We start from the raw sequence: 20811 nt of genomic DNA on the forward strand, positions 1-20811 counted from the left end.
TCACTTTTAGTGTAAAAGGGCCTAGTTGCCAAAAATATTACCTTTTGGTTTTGTATCATTAAAAATAAATAAGCAAGCCCAGCCAAGCTGACAAAAAAGGTCACAATGGTAATGCAAAAGTAACGAAATGCATTACTTTCCACAAAAAATAATCAAGTAATGCAATTAGTTACTTTTTTATGGAGTAATGCAGTATTGTAATGCATTACTTTTAAAACTAACTTTCCCCAACATTGTTTGCTGATATGCTTTCTTGCTTTCAATACCCATTTTAAAGTGAATTTAAAAAGATATAAAATGTAATTGACTGAAATATGCAGAGAAATTACAATTTTACTAACAATATAGCATTAAAAAAAAATAAAATCTGTAAAATCCGTAAAAAGTTTCCTGAAGAGGCAACTTTTGAATTTTGTAAGGAGAGTGTCAGCGCTGGTTTTGATGCTTATGGTAACCTTTTAGAGATGATGATCGCTGAATAAAGGCTTGGGTTTGGTTCTGTTCCTCTCAGTTGTATGGATTCTGAAGATTTGGATTACAGCGCACAAATAACATTGATTCCTTTTATAACGTTATGTTGCATTTTTGGTGTACTTTATGGTTTCATTGCCAGTCACAGCATGTCGAAGAAAACACCTCAATGCAAAAAGGTCAAAATTACATGATGACTAAACAATTGCAGAAATGTTATTCATTTTAAGGGTTTAAAGTGTAGTCTTGTTTAACATAATGCATTCTTCGAAATGAGTTGGCATTAGGATTCACACAGAACAGAAGGAAATTATATTTCATATTATAATAACAAGTAAACAATTTAATAATGCAGTTACAAACATAAGGCCATTGATAATAAAATTAATGCCGCGATTTTAATATTCATAAGGATTCATTTGTACATCAGTAAACTGATTCAATAACGTAAATAATTTACGTTTTAGGTGTCGTCAGTACGTTCGTATTGTACCTTTAGATGCTGTAAATACGTTAGTATTATACTTTATAGTGTCTATAATTTTGTAAAACCACATTTTACATAAAACACATACGAATTCTCATGAGATCACGATGAATTTTCCATTCTTTTTTTTAAGTAAACATGCCCTAGATGGACGTGTTTGACCGTTGCGCTCGCGTCTCGCATATTTTACTCTGGACCCTAAAACTGGTCATAAGGGTTTTTCGAAATTGAGATTTATACATCAAGCTGAAAAAGTACCACAGCCGTAAGGAAAAAGAGGAGCTCTGAGGTGAAGTGGTCTCAGTTTTGAACGTACCAGGTGAGTGCAGAAAGCTGCTAGCACGTTAGCTAACATATGTAAACATTAGTTGCTGAAATGTATGGCTGTTCGATTCCGATTCCTGGTTCTGGAATCGATGGGATTCGATTCCAAGAATCGATTCCTCACTGTTGTTTTTGATTCTTTTTCGATTCTTTTTTTGTTGGAGGAACCTAATTTTGCCATGACTGTAGGATATAAAGGTCTTAGAAAGTAACCATATCATAATATGAAGCCTTGTTTTTTTTTTAATTATCATACATTTCTGTATTTAATTTTTTTTTTTACATCACTGATGAAATTAGTCATAGCCCACAGCTGAGCAGTGGACATGCGTTTAATGCATAAATGAAACAAGACGTGTACAGTTCAGCTGAATGATGTTCACTTCAACCGTATGCGTTGCACATAATAACAAACTGTACACTGAAACGAAATAACCAGAACATTAACAACAACACTGATATAAGAGCTCGTGGTTTATCTGTCAGTCAGGCGCGCTCTCGGCCACTTATCTGTGCTCTCAGCGTTTTCTTTCAGTTCACAGGCTGATAGAAAGCTTAAAAATAGCATTAAATAGGACAAAGACCTTCGATCATGTCATGGTCAATTGTTGTGCAGCGCTCGTGTGAACAATATAAGCCAGTTACACTGTAAAATAACGTCTGAATCATTTTAGAACTGGTTCATTAAAACGATCTATCCGAACGAACCTTTCGTGGAAACGAATCAGACTTCTAATCACTATTAGCGAGCAAGAGGCAAATTAATAAGTGCTTAACGGAAGGCTGCATCCTCAAACTCAGACGTGCTCAGTACCGACTCTTTTCATTCAGTTTATTTTCGTGAATCGACGTTAAGCGACGTTTGATGACAGGAGCCGAGATGTGCAGCCTTCGTATGATGCAGCCGTTCATTTGAAAGGGGGCCAATACAGACGCTTTTTTGAACTGAAAACGGCTCTGAATCGGGAGTCGATTCCCCCTGATGGAATCGATTCCAACCTTTGGAATCGACTCTCGATTTTTGGAATCGATTCCTAGCCCTACTGAAATGTAGGGCTGTTCGATTCCGAAAATTTTGGAATCGAGTCCGATTTCGATTTCTGGTTCTGGAATCGATAGGATTGTTGTTTTCGATTCTTTTTCGATTTTTTTTTTTTTTTTTTTTTTAGATCGGAGGAACCTAATTTTGCCAGGAGTGTAGGATATACATGTCTTACAAAGTAGCCTTATCATAATATGAAGCTTTATTTTTAAAAAATTATGATAAATTTCTGCATTTAAATTGTAATTTTAATGCATTGCCCATGAAATTAGTCACAGCCCACAGCGCAGCAGTGGACATGCCTTTATTGCTTGAATTGAACAAGGCGTGCACAGTTCAGCTCGATGTTAACTTCAACAGTATGCTTTGCAAAAAATTAACAAACTGTACACAAACAAAATAACCAAACATTAACAACAACACTGATATAACAGCTCGAGGTTTATCTGTCAATCAGATGCGCTCTCGGTCCTTCCCTGGTGAAAAAACCAGCATATGCTGGTAGGTATGTTTTGATGCTGGGATGCTGGTTAGGTAGGTTTTGATGCTGGTTTATCCTGGTCCTTAGCTGGTTTATGCTGGTCCTTTGCTGGTTCATGCTGGTCCTTGACCAGCAACATGACCAGCAAAAACCAGCAAAGGACCAGCTTAAACCAGCATCAAACATACCTAACCAGCATATGCTGGTAGGTATGTTTTGATGCTGGGATGCTGGTTAGGTAGGTTTTGATGCTGGTTTATCCTGGTCCTTAGCTGGTTTATGCTTGTCCTTTGCTGGTTCATGCTGGTCCTTGACCAGCAACATGACCAGCAAAAACCACCAAAGGACCAGCTTAAACCTTCCAAGGACCAGCATAAATCAGCAAAGGACCAGCTTAAACCAGCATCAAAACATACCTACCAGCATATGCTGTTTTTTTCACCAGGGTTGTGCTCTTGTTTTCTTTCAGAATTATCATTGGCTGATAGAAAAGTTAAGAAACAGCATTTTTTTTTTTTTTTAAAAAAGATGGAAATAGGATCGATACCATCCAGTACGTCATGATCTATTCTGTAGTGCAGCGCTCAAAATTGGGAACAATATAAGCCAGTTCCACCGTAAAATAACTTCTGAATCGTTTTTGAACTGGTTCATTAAAACGATCTATCCGAAAGAACCTTTTCGTGGAAACGAATCAGACTTCTAATCACTATTAGCGAGCAAGAGGCAAATTAATGGATGGAAGTTTATTTTCGTGAATCGACGTTCAGCGACGTTTGATGACAGCAGCCGAGATATGCAGCCTTTGTATGATGCAGCTTTTCGTTTAAGAGGCGCCCATAGATTAGCTTTGCTGAACTAAAAAAACGGCTCTGACTGGGGAGTCGATTCCCCTTGATGGAATCGATTCCGAGGAATCGATTCTATTTGGAATCGATTCCCAGCCCTAATAAAATGACGATCTGCTGCGTGAGATCACGTGAGGCGACCCCTCCAGCATGATAATCTAAATAATATCTTAGTGTGTGATGCGCCACGATTTTCAAATCTCATAGTGTGTGCATGTTTAAGATTTCAAGGAAGATATTCTGCAAAGATTCTTCTTATGTGTGCGCTGCAACCAGATTTCATAACCAGATTTTAAAACTCCTGTAGTGTGACGCCGGTTTCAGGGGTTTATTCAAATGACTAATTCTAAGCATGAGCAATAGTAATAATGATAGTTACCTCAGCAAACAGCACTAATTGTCTATTTGAGGTAAATGCATAATTCTCTATATTTTTCTTGTTGTGTTGTTGGCGAATACACCGCCGGTTCAGGGGAGATTACAGAGCAGAGATGCACGGAGATGTTAATGACTTCCTCATGTGAAGGCAGCGGGATAAAACATACACGGTTAGCGCAGCCGCGGGGAATTGCGGTGTGAACGATTTGAAGGGGGGCTGAAATTAAACGTGCTCCGAGGGGGTAGATTCCCTCCCGTCCCGCTGCATTTTTTGATCTCATAGAGCCGGAAGGCGATAGGTCACCTGTGTAATTTGGACTAACACAACAGGCATAAATTGATGTGGGTTGTGTTTGTGTGCGCTCTTAAAAACTTGTGTGAGTCCCTAATGAGAAAAATGTGGTGCGGCCCCTGAGAGCCACCTTTCCCCCGCTGTCTTTTCTGTGGCGGTAAACACTTATGACAGTCTTGTCTTCACATGCAAAGTCGAATCAAACAGTGAGGTGCTTTATGTCAATATTGAAAATGAAAAAGTAGGAAATGCGTAGAGTGTGAACCCACTGCTTTCGGCCTGCGTTTGTTTCCTCCCAGGGCAGCAGCACCTGCAGTGCAGTGCAGGCCATGCAGTGACGGGTCAGTACACAGATACGTCCTCCCTGCAGGCTCTCGGGGTGGGCACTGGCTTTAGACTAAACACGGCAAAGACAAGCAAACAGCACACAGCTCTCAAAACACAGCACACGCGAGACTAAGGATGACAGTCCACCAGGAGGACAAGCGTGCAGTTTCTGGAAATATTTGAGCGTAAAACAAACTCGGCATGTTACGAGTGCCATCAACATCCTCGTCTTTAGACAAAATATTAGCAAATGGCTGGACAGATGATCAAATAAAACAATAAGCCACGAGAAGTTGTGTTACAGCGCATGTCATAAAGAGGGACAGTCTAGTGCATGCCCTCAAATGGCTTATTGCTTAATAATAGGCTATATATAGTGTTTCAAGAAACATATAACTTTTTTTCAGGATTCTTTGATGAATAGAAAGATCCAAAGATCAGCATTTATCTGAAATAAAACGCTTTTGTAACCTTGTACACTATACCTTTCAAAGGATTGGAGACAGTATAACTGGGAAAGAAATGATAGAAATTAATACTTTTATTTAGCAAGGATGCTTAAAATTTATCAAAAGTGATGATAAAGACATTTATAATGTTACAGAAGATTTCTATTTCAGATAAATGCAGTTCTTCTGAGCTTTCTATTCATCAAAGAAACCTGAGAAAATTATATTCAGCTGTTTTCAAAATAATATATAATAATACATTTTTTGAGCAGCAAATCAGAATATTAGAATGATTTCTGAAGGATCATGTGACTGGATAAATGATGCTAAAATGTCAGCTTGCAAATCACGCAAATAAATTACATTTTATCGAATAAATTACATTTTAAAAAGTAAAAATATTTCAGAATTGTACTGTTTTTGCTGTACTTTGGATCAAATAAATGCAGGCTTGGTGAGCAGAAGAGACTTCTTTAAAAAAAATTAAAAATCTTACTAGTGTATATAAATAATATACAATTAGTAGTTAAAAAAAAAAAAATAAATAAATTCTGTCCTATTTACTTGCATGCTGTCCCAAACCTCTATGACTTTACTAATTTGCATGTATTACATGGGGGGAAAACCGTGAAATTATTTTCCAGAAGCAAGTCAAATGCATATTTAGAATGATACAAGGGTAAATTATGCCAGAATTTGAAGTTTTGGATAAATACATTAAAATTAAAAATTAAAATGAACAATTATTACAATAGTAATTATAGCATTATTGTTTATTATAGCTGTGAAATGCTTCATTATATGATTTTTATTTGCTGTTTGAAACATGAAATTAAAATTAATGCTACTTAATTTCTTAATAGATGCTCAGGCCTTTAGAATTCATTTGTGCTCATTTAAATACAGTAAATAAAAATATATGGTAAAAGTTCACTGTACAGCAGTTTAGTATCATTATAAGCATTAGGTATCACACACTAGATTTTGTTCTGCAGAATTTTATACACTACCAGTCAAAAGTTTTTGAACCGTAAGATTTTTTTTTTTAAAGAAGTCTCTTATACTCTTCTATTTGAAGTGCAGCAAAAACAGTAAAATTCTGAAATATTTTTACTATTTAAAATAACTGTTTTCTATTTAAATATATTTTAAAATGTAATTTATTCCTGTGATTTCAAAGCTGAAAATTTAGCATCATTACTCCAGTCACATGATCCTTCAGAAATCGTTCTAATATCTAATTTGCTGCTCAAAAACATTTATTTAATTTTTTAGGTTTCTTTGATCAATAGGAAATTCAGAAGAACAGCATTTATCTGAAATAGAAATCTTTTGTAACATTATAAAGGCCTTTACCATCACTTTTGATCACTTAAAGCATCCTTGGTAAATTAAAGTATTAATTTATATAATTTCTTTCCCAATAAAAAAAAAAATCTGACTCCAAGCTTTTGAATGGTATAGTGTATAATTTTAAAAATAATTTTATTTCAGATAAATGTTGATCTTTGGATATTTCTGTTCATCAAAGAATCCAGGAAAAAATGTGTTTTAAGATGTGTTTTAACCGTTTTAAATATTAATAATAATAATAATAAATGTTTGTTGAACAGCAAATCAGCATATTAGAATGATTTCTGAAGACTGGAGCAATAATGCTTCAAATTCAGCAGTTTTTTTAAATAGTAAAAAAAAAAATTCACTAAATTACTGCTTAAATGCAGGCTTGGTGAGCAGAAGTGCACAAGTTTCTTCATAATATTTTATCAAAATCCAACATTTTCCACCCCGATACGTTTGTCCTATTCATTGATATCACAAATCTGGTTCTCAAACTTTATCATCAATTATCATTGGATAAAACCCAAGTCCTCCTCTACTTTTTTCTCAAAAACAGATTTTCTCAGAAATATGACAGATTAAGTAGTCAGCTATTACACAGTAGCTTTGAATGTAGTTCAACCAATCAGAATTTAAAATATGTTTCATAATATACGATTTACAGTCTATATTTGAAGATAAGGACTCGTCGGCATGATGTCCACACCCACTGGGTGAAGTGCGGGTCTTACGGCTTGTGTCTATCGCTCCGGCTCTGTAAGGCTGATCTGTAATTTGGCTCTGAGATGCAGCTGCCTTCATCCACCACCTCAGAGCCACAATTAAAAACTGCAGAGAAGTGGCAAGCGACGCTCTGAAGGAGGCCCTTCTCTAATATAAGAGACTGTAATGACAGACTGAGCCACCTCAAATGAGGATGAGCAGAGGGTTGACGGGAAAGAAGAGAAAGATAGCTAGAGAGAGAACAACGTTGAATTGTGCGACCGCAGACCAAATTGTCAGAAACTAGCTGGAGGTTTTTCGTCTGATGGGTCAGGCTTGTGTTCTCCGAGACGAGTTTATTGTGGGAACGGATGGCCAATTGGGAAAGAGTTCAGGGTCTTAAATCAAATGCGGAGAGCGCACTGGGTTTACCTGACCCCGAGCCGCAGGGCAAAGGTCACTGGGTTCAGCGACCTGGTCAGCAGTCGTACTGACAGTCTCTAAACGTTTCACTGACACTCACCTCAGACTGACTCCCGTGGAGCCCAATATGTGAAGGCATTCCTGGAGATCACGTCACATTATGTCGATCTTTTGTCGACCCGCGAGACGGTAAATATTGTCTCTCGCGTCTCCTTTTACACTTGCGCTCCGTTTGTTAGCTTAACCAAGCCACACTTCCCAGGGTGCCAGATTTATGAATATTCAAACATGCTGCTTTGTGACATAAGCTGCATTGTTTGCATATTTTCTGCTTGTTGACCTAAAGAGTCAATTCAGACTCAAATTTGTTGCTTTAAAAATCATTGATAAAATCAAGTTCTATTCTACACTTTTTTATGTCCTGTTGAACATTCGGTTTAATTTGGAAATAAAACAGATTAAGACTTTAAACCGAGAGTTACATCCCAAATCAGGGCTCTGCAGTGCAACATTTGTAAAAAAAAAACTGCTTGTAACTATGAAAAAATATTTAGGAGCACCAGTGCGACTGACATGATCAGCATATTTGTGTTTGCGCTGAGGGGAGCTTCAACGTTTTCTACATGTTTTTGCAACAATGAGTAATGTATCACAGACATATCTCATGAATCCTTTCATAAAGTGTAGAGAGAGTGTAAATAGGAGATTCACGGTGCAGTGTAGAGAGCTTCATTGATTATAATGGAATTTGTGAAATCACGATGAACTGAGATGAGTGACAGCTTTTAATCATTTATAAGGGAGTTTGTGAATGAGATACTGATTTAATACAACAGTTAAACAATAAGTTAATATTAAGTGACATTGCACCATTGCCTAATTTAGCTGATTTCGTCATCAAAAAAGTTTGAAACAAGTTACAACTGAGCCGCTATGCATCATTTAAATCATTTACTATTTCTATATTCTAAATTTTATATTTAAAACATTAATCTATGAGTTTGAACTTTGAGCCTCATTAAACATGTAATTACACATACAAGCCACTTTTATGTACCTCTGTAGTACAAATTCATTTTGTTAATACTGATTTCATTTGATTTGTAACTTATTCTACTTGTTCTTATACTGTTGTTTTAATTAGAAATTTATAAAATATCATTTTTAAAAAATTTGACATAAAAGATAACATACTTTTAATAAAGTTACAAACGGTAAAAACAAAATTCCCTTGTAAATCACTTTAAGGAGTCAAATATTACCTCATAATGGGAAGGTAAATTTTTTTAAAGCCCTGCATATTCCTGTATATACACTACCGTTCATAAGTTTTGGTTTGGTAATATTATTATGTTTTTGGAAGATGTCTCTCCTGCTCACCATGGCTGCTTTTATTTGATTAAAAACACAGTAAAAATGTGAAATATTATTACCATTTAAAGTAACTGTTTTTGATTTAAATATATATTTAAAATAAAATTTATTCCTGTGATGTAAAGCTGAATTTTCTGCATCATTACCCCAGTCTTTAGTATCACATGATCTTTCAGAAATCATTCTAATAAGCTGATTTGCTGCCCAAGAAATATTTCTTATCATTATTAATGATGATAAAAAAAAACAGCTGTACTGCTTAATATTCGTAATATTTTTGTGGAAACTGATATACATTTTGTGAGACAGTAAATATTGTCTTTCGCGTCTCCTTTTACACTTGAACTCTGTTTATTAGCTTAACTATGCCACACTTCCCAGGGTGCCAGATTTATGAATATTCAAACATGCTGCTTTGTGATATGACATTGTTTGCATATTTTCTGCATGTTGACCTAAAGGCTCAAATTAGCTGCTCTAAAGGTTTTTTGTTTGATTGCTTCTTGGCAAGCAGAGTGTTGTTTTGGTCAGTTTCTCTTGCTCTAAAAGTAATTGATAAAATCAAGTTCTTCAAGTTCAAGTTAATGTTTTTTTCTTGCTAAATACTCTGTTTAATTTAGAAATACAACTTTGAAGAAATAGTTCCACTCCATATTTGTGTATATACACTACCCTTCATATGTTTAGGGTTGGTAATATTGTGTTTTTGGAAGATGTCTCTTCTGCTCACCAAGGCTGCTTTTATTTGATTAAAAATACAGTAAAAATAGCACAATTGTGAAATATTATTATCATTTAATGTAACTTGTTGTGGATTTGAATATATTTTAAAATGTAATTTATTCCTGTGATGCAAAGCTGAATTTTCTGCATCATCACTTCAGTCTTCAGTGTCACATGATCCTTCTAAAATCATTCTAATATGCTGATTTGCTGCCCAAGAAACAGTTCTTCTTATTATTTATGCTAAAAACAGCTGCACTGCTAAATATTCTTAATATTTTTGTGGAAACTGAGATACATTTAGTTTTTTGTGGATTCTTTGATGAACCTGTGAGACGATAAACATTGTCTTTCGCGTCTCCTCTCACACTTGCACTGGTTTGGTTAGCTTAACCACACTTCTCAGGGTGCCAGATTTATGAACATTCAAACATGCTGCTTTGTGACATAAGCAACATCATTTGCAGATTTTCTGCATGTTGACATAAAGACTAAAATTAGCCACTCTAATGGTTGTTTATTTGATTGGTTCTTGGCAAGCAGAGTGATGTTTTGGTCAATTTCTCTTGCTCTAAAAATAATTGATAAAATCAAGTTCTACTCTACATTTTTTTTTCCTGTCGAATACTTTGTTTAATTTAGAAATACGACTTTAAAACGACAGCTCCATTCCATATTAGTGTATATACACTACAGTTCATAAGTTTAGAGTCAGTAATATTATTTTGTAAGATGTCTCTTCTGCGACCCAAGGCTGCTTTTATTTGATTAAAAATAAAGTAAAAATGTGAAATATTATTGCAATTTAAAGCAACTGTTTTTGATTTTTGATTATTCTTGTGATGCAAAGCTACATTTTCTGTATCATTACTCCAGTCTTTAGTGTCACATGATTATCATTCTAATATGCTGATTTGCTGCTCAAGAAACATTTCTTATTATTATCAATAATGAAAACAGTTGTACTGCTTAATATACTTATATTGCACCGTAATATAATACTGTGAGATGGTAAATATTGTCTTTTGTGTCTCCTTTCACACTTGCACTAGTTTTGTTAGCTTTACCACATTTCCCAGGGCGCCAGATTTATGAATATTCAATCATGCTGCTTTGTGACATAAACGACATTGTTTGCATATTTTCTGCTTGTTGACCTAAAGAGTCAATTCAGCAGCACTAGACTTGAATTAGCCGCTCTAACAGCTGTTTATTTGCCTGCTGCTTAGCGATCAGGGTGGTGTTTTTGTTTGCGCTGGTCAATCCCCTGGATTTATCTGGCTCTGACATGCCCCTGTATATTTAGACAGACATCTGACCCTTGTCTCCTCTAAATGAGCTGCTAATCCCTGTCGTGACTACTGTAAGCTGCTCTCCTCCCTGTTGCCCTCGCCTGGACAGAGGGGGCAGTGCTCAAAACACAAGCACTGGCTCAATCAAGCCTTCACCACAAAAATGCCACAGTGCATTGATCAGATACTAGAGAACTAAATTAATTAACTAGTAAAATTAATAAAAATACCCTGCAATTGTACTTTTAGTATACTAAACTGGTATATTTAAAGTCTGATACATTGGAATAACTAATTTTGTACTTAATGCACTTTAATTGTGCATAAGTAGTGCTGAAGTCCAACTTAAGATATACTTAAGTATATTTGATGGTGCTAAAGTGGAACTACTACAAGTATAGGTACACTTTAAATATCTTGAATGTAAAGACCGATTTTATTATTTTAAGGTCATAAAACATACAATCCTCATCAATAGTAACATTAAAACACATTTTAGGTTCAATATTAAGAAATGTGCATTGTGCACAAGTAGTCCTCCAAATAAAGTTTAATTATCATTTTTATATAAGTAAATCTTGAGCGATTTGTCAGTAAATATGTTAATAGACTTTATTTTATACTTAGTATAAAATAAACGCATTTTAAATCTTACTTTGTTGTGCCATGGTACTTTTTTAAAATAATTGCTTATAAAATAAATTTGTCATTATTTTTGCTTCATCTCTCAATATTAAAATTTACCTTATGATTCTTGTTCATGATTAAATGTCCCATGTATAAAATTTACCACCTTTAACAATCCAATCAAATCCACATTGATAAAAGTTACTTCTTTCTTGTAGATTAAATTTGCACTACTGTTTTAAAGGTTTGGGGTTGGTAAGATTTTTAAAAAGTTTATTTTGTTTTTATTTTTTTATGTCTATACTGCTTACCAAGGCTGCATTTATTTGATCAAAAACACAGTAAAAAACAGTGAAATTATTACAATTTTAAATAGCTGTTTTCTATTTTAATATAGTTTAAAATGTAATTTATTCCCGTGATGCAAATTTTTAGCATCATTACTCCAGTTTTGAGTGTCACATGATCCTTCAGAAATAATTTTTTATTAGCAATGTTGAAATCAGTTGTGCTTCCCAAAATTTTAATATTTTTGTAAAATCCATACATTTTTTTAGATTTTTTTCAGGATTATCTGATGAAGTTCAAAAGTTCAAAAGAACAGCAAATATTTGAATATAATTTTCTCATTTTCTGTAAAAGTCTTTAATGTCATTTTTGATCAATTTACAAGTCATCTTGTTGAATAAAATTATGGATTTCTTACTTACTGAGCATTTTCTAATTTAATAGCACATTTTTAATAAAATATGTTATCAGCAGAACAATGTGAATGAAAATAATTCAATGAAAGAATAAGAAGTGTCACTCATTTACTCTTTTAATATTAAATTCAAAAATATGTATAAATATAAATGTATTTAAATATAAGATATAAAAATATTGTTTTATTTCATAACTTCTTTCTTCTATTAAATATTTCCAAATATGTCCATGAAATGAAAACAAAAAAACCTTCCTGGGAATCTGAAAAGATCCCTATTATCTTGTAGGTTTAGGGTAGGTACATCAGCACCCAGCACAAAGATTTATGTTTTGTGTGTGTGTGTATATATATATATATATATATATATATATATATATATATATATATTCTCAGGTTCTGACGTGAAAGTTCAGTGCTCCAGGCAAACTGACGGGAACTGATGCTTGTGATGATAAACCACAGGCCTTAAACACACTGTGGGACATCTGAGCATCCTGGCCCTGCGCTTCCCACAAACAATTCATCTCCACCAGTTTTTTTCATAGTTCAGTACTTGTGGTGCTCTGCTGTTTGCTGTGTTATAGATTTACAAAAAAGTCCCTGTCGCCCAAGAGCATACCACAGAATTACAGTGTAAGATGATGAGAAAAGCTCAGCGCTCACCACCACATAGGCCATTAGCCCCTTCACAATATGACAGGAACTCCTATAGTGGTCGCATTAACACAGACCCTAACTTCCTACTGAAATGACTGAGGTTTAACAACAACAGATTTTCCGACATCAGCAGACTCCTGCTCTTTTGATTAAAAAGCATTGAGGAGAAACTAGGAGCATTCTGTAGAGAACAATGCATGATGGTGAATGCTTGAGCATTGAGTTACAGTTGAAGTCAAAAGTTTACATACACCTTACAGAATCTGCAAAATGTTTATTTTACCAAAGTAAGAGGGATCATACAAAATGCATGTTATTTTTTATTTAGTACTGATCTGAATAAGATATTTTACTTAAAAGGCGTTTAGTCCACAAGAAAAAATAAGCTGAATTTATAAAAATTACCCCAATCAAGTGTACATACGCTTAATTCATAATACTGTGTTGTTACATGAAAGATCCACAGCTGTGTTTTTTGTTTTGTCATAGTTTTTTTTTATGAGTCCCTTGTTTGTCCTGAACAGTTAAACTGCCCGCTGTTCTTCAGAAAAGTCCTTGAGGTCCCACAAATTCTTTGGTTTTTCAACATTTTTGTGTTTTTGATCCCTTTCCAACCATGACTGTATGATTTTGAGATCCATCTTGTCACACTGAGTACAACTGAGGGACTCATATGCAACTAATACAGAAGGTTCAAACGCTCACTGATGCTCCAGAAGGAAAAACCATGTATTAAGAGCGGGGGGTGAAAACTTTTGAACATTTTGAAAATTTGAAGATCAGGGAAAATTTAACTTATTTTGTCTTCTGGGGAACATGCAAGTATCTTCTGTAGGGAAGTACTAAATCAAACAAAGAAAAATGTACACATCTTCATTCTGTGCAAAAGTTTTCACCCTTAACGCATCGTTTTTCCTTCTGAAGCATCAGTGAGTGTTTGAACCTTCTGTAATAGTTGCATGAGTCCCTCAGTTGTCCTCAGTGTGAAAAAAAGGATCTCAAAACCATACAGTCATTGTTGGAAAGGTTCAAATACACAAAAATGCTGAAAAACCAAAGAATCTTTTCTGAAGTACAGCAGCCAGTTTAACTGTTCAGGACAAACAAGGGACTCATTAATAGCTATCACTAAACAATAAAAACACAGCTGTGGATCATTCTGGTAACAACACAGTATTAAGAATCAAGCGTGTGTAAACTTTTGAACGGGGATATTTTTATAAATTCAGCTATTATTTTCTCTGGTGGACTTTGTATGATCCCTCTTATTTTGATTCTACAAGATGTATGTAATCTTTTATGTAAAGTTCGTAGTTTGGGAGATTTGATAAATAAATAATAGATAGTAAATACCTCTCCTACTAACATTTTCTGGTTTTTGTATGGAAGAGCACATGTACTACAAGTTATGACAGTGTACAATAAATCTAAAATTGGGATCAAAGGATACAAAAGTATGATGTCATATGAAAGAGCAGAAAAATGACCTCACTTAAGTAAATGATCTTAGTAGAAAATATGGCATTAAATCACTCAAATGATTTTACTGTTATTATTGGAGCTCCTTCGCCTGATTGCATTATGCAAATCCATTCAGTGCTTTGAAATAAAAACAAGACATTGTGGTATTCAAAAACAAGGAACTTTATAGTTGATGTCAAAGACAAACGTTAGAGCAAAGGTCCCAAGAAAAGTTCTATTGTAACAATGGAAAAACAAAGTGACAAAAATAATATGCATTTCTTACATTTTGTAAACCTAGAACTGTTCTCGAGCCACAGTGGTCACAGGTATTACTGGCTGATAAGTGTTTTTTTTTTCCTTTTGGACAAAACTGAAGATATATCTGACAAGCATCTGGAAAAAGCCCTTTGATGATTCCAGATGTTTCTAAAGGAACGACCCTAATCTTTTCCTAGTCTTCCTCCGGCCCCCGAAAAACACGTCCCGAGGAAGAGTAGAAAAACGAGAAAAGAAACGAAAGCAAAAGAAGTCTCACAGACAGTCTTAACATGTGGCATAGTGTGTAGTTCACCTAAAACAATGCTCTACATAAATACAATAAAGTCTATAGTCTGTATGTCACAAGTGCTAGATAACTTTCTTGTTGTTGTTGCTGTTGTTGTAAAATATTCAAAAGTCATTTTTCTTTCATTCCATTTTTAAACAAGTAAAAAGCACATCCGTCGGACACCAAGAGCATCAATCCGTCTGTGTACTGACCAGAAACAGAGGAGGAAAGAAGAGCTTCCATCCCATGCGTTCTCCAAAGCCTCAACCCTCCCGTGTTCCTCCTTTGTGCAAATATGTTACAAGGACAGACAGAGGCATGCTGACGCACAAACCATGCAGAAATCTACAGCTGTGAAGGAAAGAGAATGAAAGAAACTTCACCCTGGCCTGCAAATAAACAACAGCTCAGGCCAGACCTCATGGCAAATTAGCAGGAATGACAAGAAAGGCTTTAAAAAAAAAAAAAAAAAAAAAATAGGAAAACAAATGGAATGCAGTTTTTTGTTTTTTATACAAAACAAGAGCAAAGAAAATGACTGGAATAGAAGTGTCCCTTTGACAAGACTGTATTGATAGGCTGCCGTTTGTATTATTGCAAAGTGGTTTGTAGTGATGGTCCGTTTGACTATTACTATATTATGAGACTCTTTGGGAATGTCGCTTTACATTTCCAAGACACTTTTTAAATCAGCGTCGGCCTTCGCAATTCATTCTCGAAAGCAATTCGGATGAAATTCGACAGGCTTGGTCTGGATATGATACTGCAAAAATGCCCAAAATTGATCATGCTTGATAGGAATAACAAGATTTTACAAAACAGAAAAACCAGAGAACGATCGCCGATATCGTTGCCGCAAAATTAAACGCTAACGATCACGTCCAAAATCACGTCCAGGTTGCATTTCGCCCCAAAATCAAAAGGACTTTAGAAATTATCATTTGCATAAAGAAACTGAAGCTTATTTTTAGGATTGCTTGCATTATGAAATTATTTTCATGATAATAAGCACATTTTCCCTCACAATTTTCATTACCATGATTAAAACAGACATTTCACTGTTTAGTTTTTTGTTAAATCCCATTAGATTCTCATTAGCATAAGATTTTTCAATGAAATAATTGTATTATTTCATATTTAAATCTGAAGTACACTATAAAAATTACTGTGTGGAGATTAAAAAGGTTTTTTACTTTAATTTTAACAAATTTCTTTCAATGTGTTACTTGTTTACTAGCAATTTGTGACCCTGGACAACGAAACCAGTCATAAGGGTAAATTTTTTAAAAATTGAGATTTATACGTCATCTGAAAGCTGAATAAATAATCTTTCCATTTACATATGTTTTTTTAGGATAGGACAATATTTGTCTAGACACGATTTGAAAATCTGGAATCTGAGGGTGCAAAAAAATCTAAAAATTGAAAATCACCTTTAAAGCTGTCCAAACGGAGCAATGCATATTACTAATCAAAACTTAACTTTTAATATATTTATGGTAGGAAATTTACAAAATATATTCATGGAGCATGATCTTGACTTAATATCCTAATGATTTGTGTCATAAAATAAAAATCAATAATTTCAACCCATACCATGTATTTTTGGCTATTGGTACAAATATACCTTACAGTAATTTCTTACAGTAATTTTTAAACAGTTATGTTGGAACCTCTCCCTCTGTCTGCCATTAGTTGAACAAACAGACAGACACGCCCTAAACTCACACCATTGGCTGAGCCCGTTTTCAGTTATTTGAGCCCGTTTTTGTTGTCCTCTTTTTTTTAAAGCAAAATGTAATATCTCAGTTCCTTTTTCGGGTGAAATACGACCTGGACAAGGTTAAAGTAATTAAAAATACACTAAAATAAGTGCAATCCATCTTGGATGTACCACACAGAAGGATCACTGTGATGTCAGCATCTAGTTGGTCTATCCAAATGGAAATATACAGTGTCAGTCCATAATATTTTTGTTTTAGAGTTTCAAGAGCACTCTGTCAAACTAAGAACCATGAAGGTCCGTTTGATCAAGAGTTTACGATACCAGAGTAATGCTACAATCATTACCGCAAAATTAAACACTAATGATCTCACAAAATCACATCAAGGTTGCAATTCACCCCAAAATCAATAGGACTTAAATAAGAAATTATATTTTGCATAAAGAAACTGAAGCTTATTTTTAGGATTGCTTGTAATATGAAATTATTTTCATGATAATTATGCACATTTTCCCTTACAATTTTCATTAACATGATTAAAATCAATAGCGTAAGTTTTTTTTGTATTATTTCATATTTAAAGCTTGAAGTGCACTGTAAACATGACTGAAAGTTAAAACGAAAATTAGTAGAGCACATTTTACAATTTCAGTTTTTCTACTTTAAAATTGCATTCAATGCGTTTGTTTACTAGCAATTAGATAATTGTTTCTACACCACTTTTTTTTTTTAAGCATGTGTAATTTCTTCACCTCCGAAATAATGATTGTTTTCAAACAGTTATGTTGGAACCTCCCCCTGTCTGCCATTGGTCGAACAGACAAACAGCCACGCCCCCAAACTCACCATTGGTTGAGCCCGTTTTCCGTTATTTGAGCCCGTTTTTGTTGTCCTCATTTTCTTAAAGCGAAATGTAATTTCTTAATTCCTTTTTTCGGGTGAAATATGACCTGGACGTGGTTAAAGTATTTAAAAATACTCTAAAATAAATGAAATCCATCTTGGATGTATCACACAGAAGGATCACTGTGATGTCAGCATCTAGCTGGTCTATCCAAATGGACGTTTACCAATGGAAATGTACAGTGTCAGTCCATAATATTTTCGTTTCTGTCAAACTGAAAGCCTGGAACCACGAAGGTCCGTTTGATCAAGAGTTTACGATGCCAGAGTAATGCTACTGCAAATGCGAATGCATGAAACCAATAAACAGTGCCTTCAGTGAAACCAGCGACGGCCGGAGCCAGACCACGTACTGAAATATATCACTTTGCAATACTAGTTTTCTTAATCGAGTCTGCAATCTTAATAATATATAATATATCTATAGATCTTTGTAATATAAATCTACTATGAACAGAACGTAGTAAATACACAATTGTCGGAATCATTATACAAAGTAAAAGCATCTCCCTCCCACCGCTTACAAAAAAAGGCTTGTTACTCTCTAAAACAAGGAACTAAAGACGTAAGCATGTAAAAACACATTGTCAACTACATAAAGACTGACAAATGAACAAGTAAATAATCCAAAAAGTACAAAAAAAGACAAACGAGCAAGTAAAATGGACAATAACGGGCACGAACCCAAAGTGGAGTAGTCATACGTGACAGGCATATATAAAAACGAAGTCGAGGAACAATGGCAACGGTGAGTCAAATCTCCCGCCGTAATGCGTCTCATATCGAACATGACACACAGAAAAAAATGCCAAAGGTAGTTGCCGAGAGGCTAAACACAAGTCAGGGGTTGTCAAACAAATTGCGGCCTCTTCATCAGTCCAGAATCGAAAAAGTTCAATGTACAATCAAAGTCAAGCCAAATGATCTACGGTCAGCATGCATATTTGCGTATATATACAGTTCTATGTGCCGCCTCGAAGCGCCGCCGCCGCGGCGGCTCCGAAACTACGTCAAAGTCCCATGCAGATTGTCTGAGTATCACAGTCGTCTCAGAGGCGTTTTACGATTGTTTTTCTGAGTGGAAGCTGGTGGTCCCGCTACTTCCTGGATTGTGTCATGTGACAGTAGCACCCGCCCCTAGCGAAAGGCCCGAAACCCTCCTCGGCAGGAAACCAGCGCTAAATCTCACCAGGTGGCACGTCTGAAGGCTCAGTGGTACATTTAAAATTGTTAACCAGCCCTTTTCCGTTTGGCGTCAATGAAATTGACCGACTGCTGAGTAGGATAATAGTAGTAGTGATATGCTAGTGCCCTTTGATTAACTGTAAAGTAACCGGAATACTAGACATTCATAGCTATATAAAAGTACAACGTGTCGAGAGAAGGAAAAATAGAAAGTTTGTCTCGAACTACAAATCGAATGACGCACGGTCATCGCAGCCCTATCCTATATGCTCGCAGCAAACTCATGCTAGTCGGTGCTGTTAAACTACGACGGTTGGCAGATGGAAAGCTGCATGCTGGTCAACTTTTTCAGAGGAGGAGGAGGTGCGTATTTGGTCATTGAGAGTTGAAACGAGTCGCTACATTGGCTTGCCTTTTAAAGCGCTGGAGAATTCGACTGAACGTTTTGCCCTTGGATTAACTGGCAACTACCTTAAAGTTCGTTTGTCAGTGACACTTAAAAGTCATGTAACGTCCAACACAAGCACAGCAAAAATGAAGGAACATAAAATGCGTGTGAAACATGAAGATATCTGCAGGGAGTTCCTGGTAAACATGCTGAGGGTTTCTCGATTCTTCAGGCCAGCCTTTGACCGTCAAGAAAAAAAGTGAGACGTGAAACGTCTTCCCTCCTGTAACTAGTTTAAGGCAATGTTCTTCTCAGATCCATCACGGAAACTCTTTTGAAAAAGGCACAAACTCGCATTGTCGATTCTCTTGTCCGGAATCCTTTGATCTCTCTCCCGATCCACCCTCGTGAAGCAGTAACTCGAATTGCGAATGGAGCGAGTCACTTTCCTCTCCAAGAATAAAAGAAAGACAGACAAACGAATAGAGAGAGACGACGACAAATAAAAAAGGGTAGCGGCCGTAACGGCCGAAATCAGTCATATAGTGGCTCTGGAAAATAATGGAAAAAAAGTTCATGTCGAAAGCACCAGCTCTCACATCTAACGATGAAACGTGAGTCTTATGTCCTGCTCGAAAGTTAAGCGTCCCTGCGGACAGACCGGGTTACGCAATCCCGGACGTTCTGCCACGGACAGAGACAGACTAACACGGCTGAGACGTTTGTCGCACTCTGGGTGTCACGGAGATTTCCTCAGGCCGTTTCGGATCCCGTGCTCAAAGCGCGCACATTGTGGGACAAAAAATGAAACGGATGGAGAGAGCAGAGCGGCGTCAGAGGCCCTGAAGAGGCTCTGAGCCGAGAGGGTCACCAAGGCAGTCGAGCGGACCTTCTACAATGGAGGTTCCTCTTCCATAGGCTCCTCCTCTGTCCTGTGGGGCGACACACACACAAACATTACGTCACATTATGAGCAAAACACATGAAAGGTTTCCACATCTTTTCACTACTGAATTTCTATGACTTTTCTAGACTTTTCTATTTGTGATTTTAATAAAATAAATTGGAATATAATCACCAATTGAATATTTCAGAGTTAAAAAGAAATGTTCTATCATTGATACACTATAACAGTTTTTTTTTTTTTTTAATATTTAAGTAACAAAAATGTTTTTGTTCTATGGTTTTTAAATTATTTTACATTTTTAGTTAACTATGATAACACTGACAAGTACAAGCAAAAACTATATTCACTATATAATGTTGATGAATTTAAGGTTTGATTTATTTTAATATATTTTTCTAGACCTGAAAATAGCAATTTTAAAATTCCAAGATATTTCCAGGTTTTCTTGCTTCTGGTAACACCCCTGTACTTGTATTTTAGTATTATTAATATACTATTTCAGTATTTATTAATTTGTTTGAATTGGCTTTTATTTTTATAATCCTAATATTTTAAATTAGCTTTTATTTTTATATTCTAATTATTTTAATATTTCTATTTTTAAATATTATTTCTTGTTTTTCTTCCTTTTTTACATTTAGTTTTAGTAGTTTTAGTACTTTTGAGCTAATTAAACTAATTTCAGTGAGCTACTAATGCAACATACATTTCTAAATTTTAGATAAGTTTTCACCCAATATTTATTTTAT

The 20811-nt window shown here is 35.2% G+C and overlaps 1 protein-coding gene across 3 annotated transcripts in view; it reads right to left on the reverse strand.

Annotated features, from left to right (window-relative positions):
* Nucleotides 1–14570: 14570 nt before the first annotated feature.
* The window catches only part of hdac4 (histone deacetylase 4), a 296174-nt gene continuing 289933 nt past the window's right edge, over nucleotides 14571–20811 (reverse strand). For all 3 annotated transcript variants that reach the window (XM_051119035.1, XM_051119036.1, XM_051119037.1), the window contains one exon: nucleotides 14571–20087. In XM_051119035.1, coding sequence (XP_050974992.1) covers nucleotides 20048–20087 — 40 coding nt within the window. In that variant the 3' untranslated portion in view covers nucleotides 14571–20047. The remainder of the gene's footprint in view (nucleotides 20088–20811) is intronic.

Source organism: Labeo rohita, chromosome 9 (assembly GCF_022985175.1).
Source record: "Labeo rohita strain BAU-BD-2019 chromosome 9, IGBB_LRoh.1.0, whole genome shotgun sequence".
NCBI classification, from domain to species: Eukaryota; Metazoa; Chordata; class Actinopteri; order Cypriniformes; family Cyprinidae; genus Labeo; species Labeo rohita.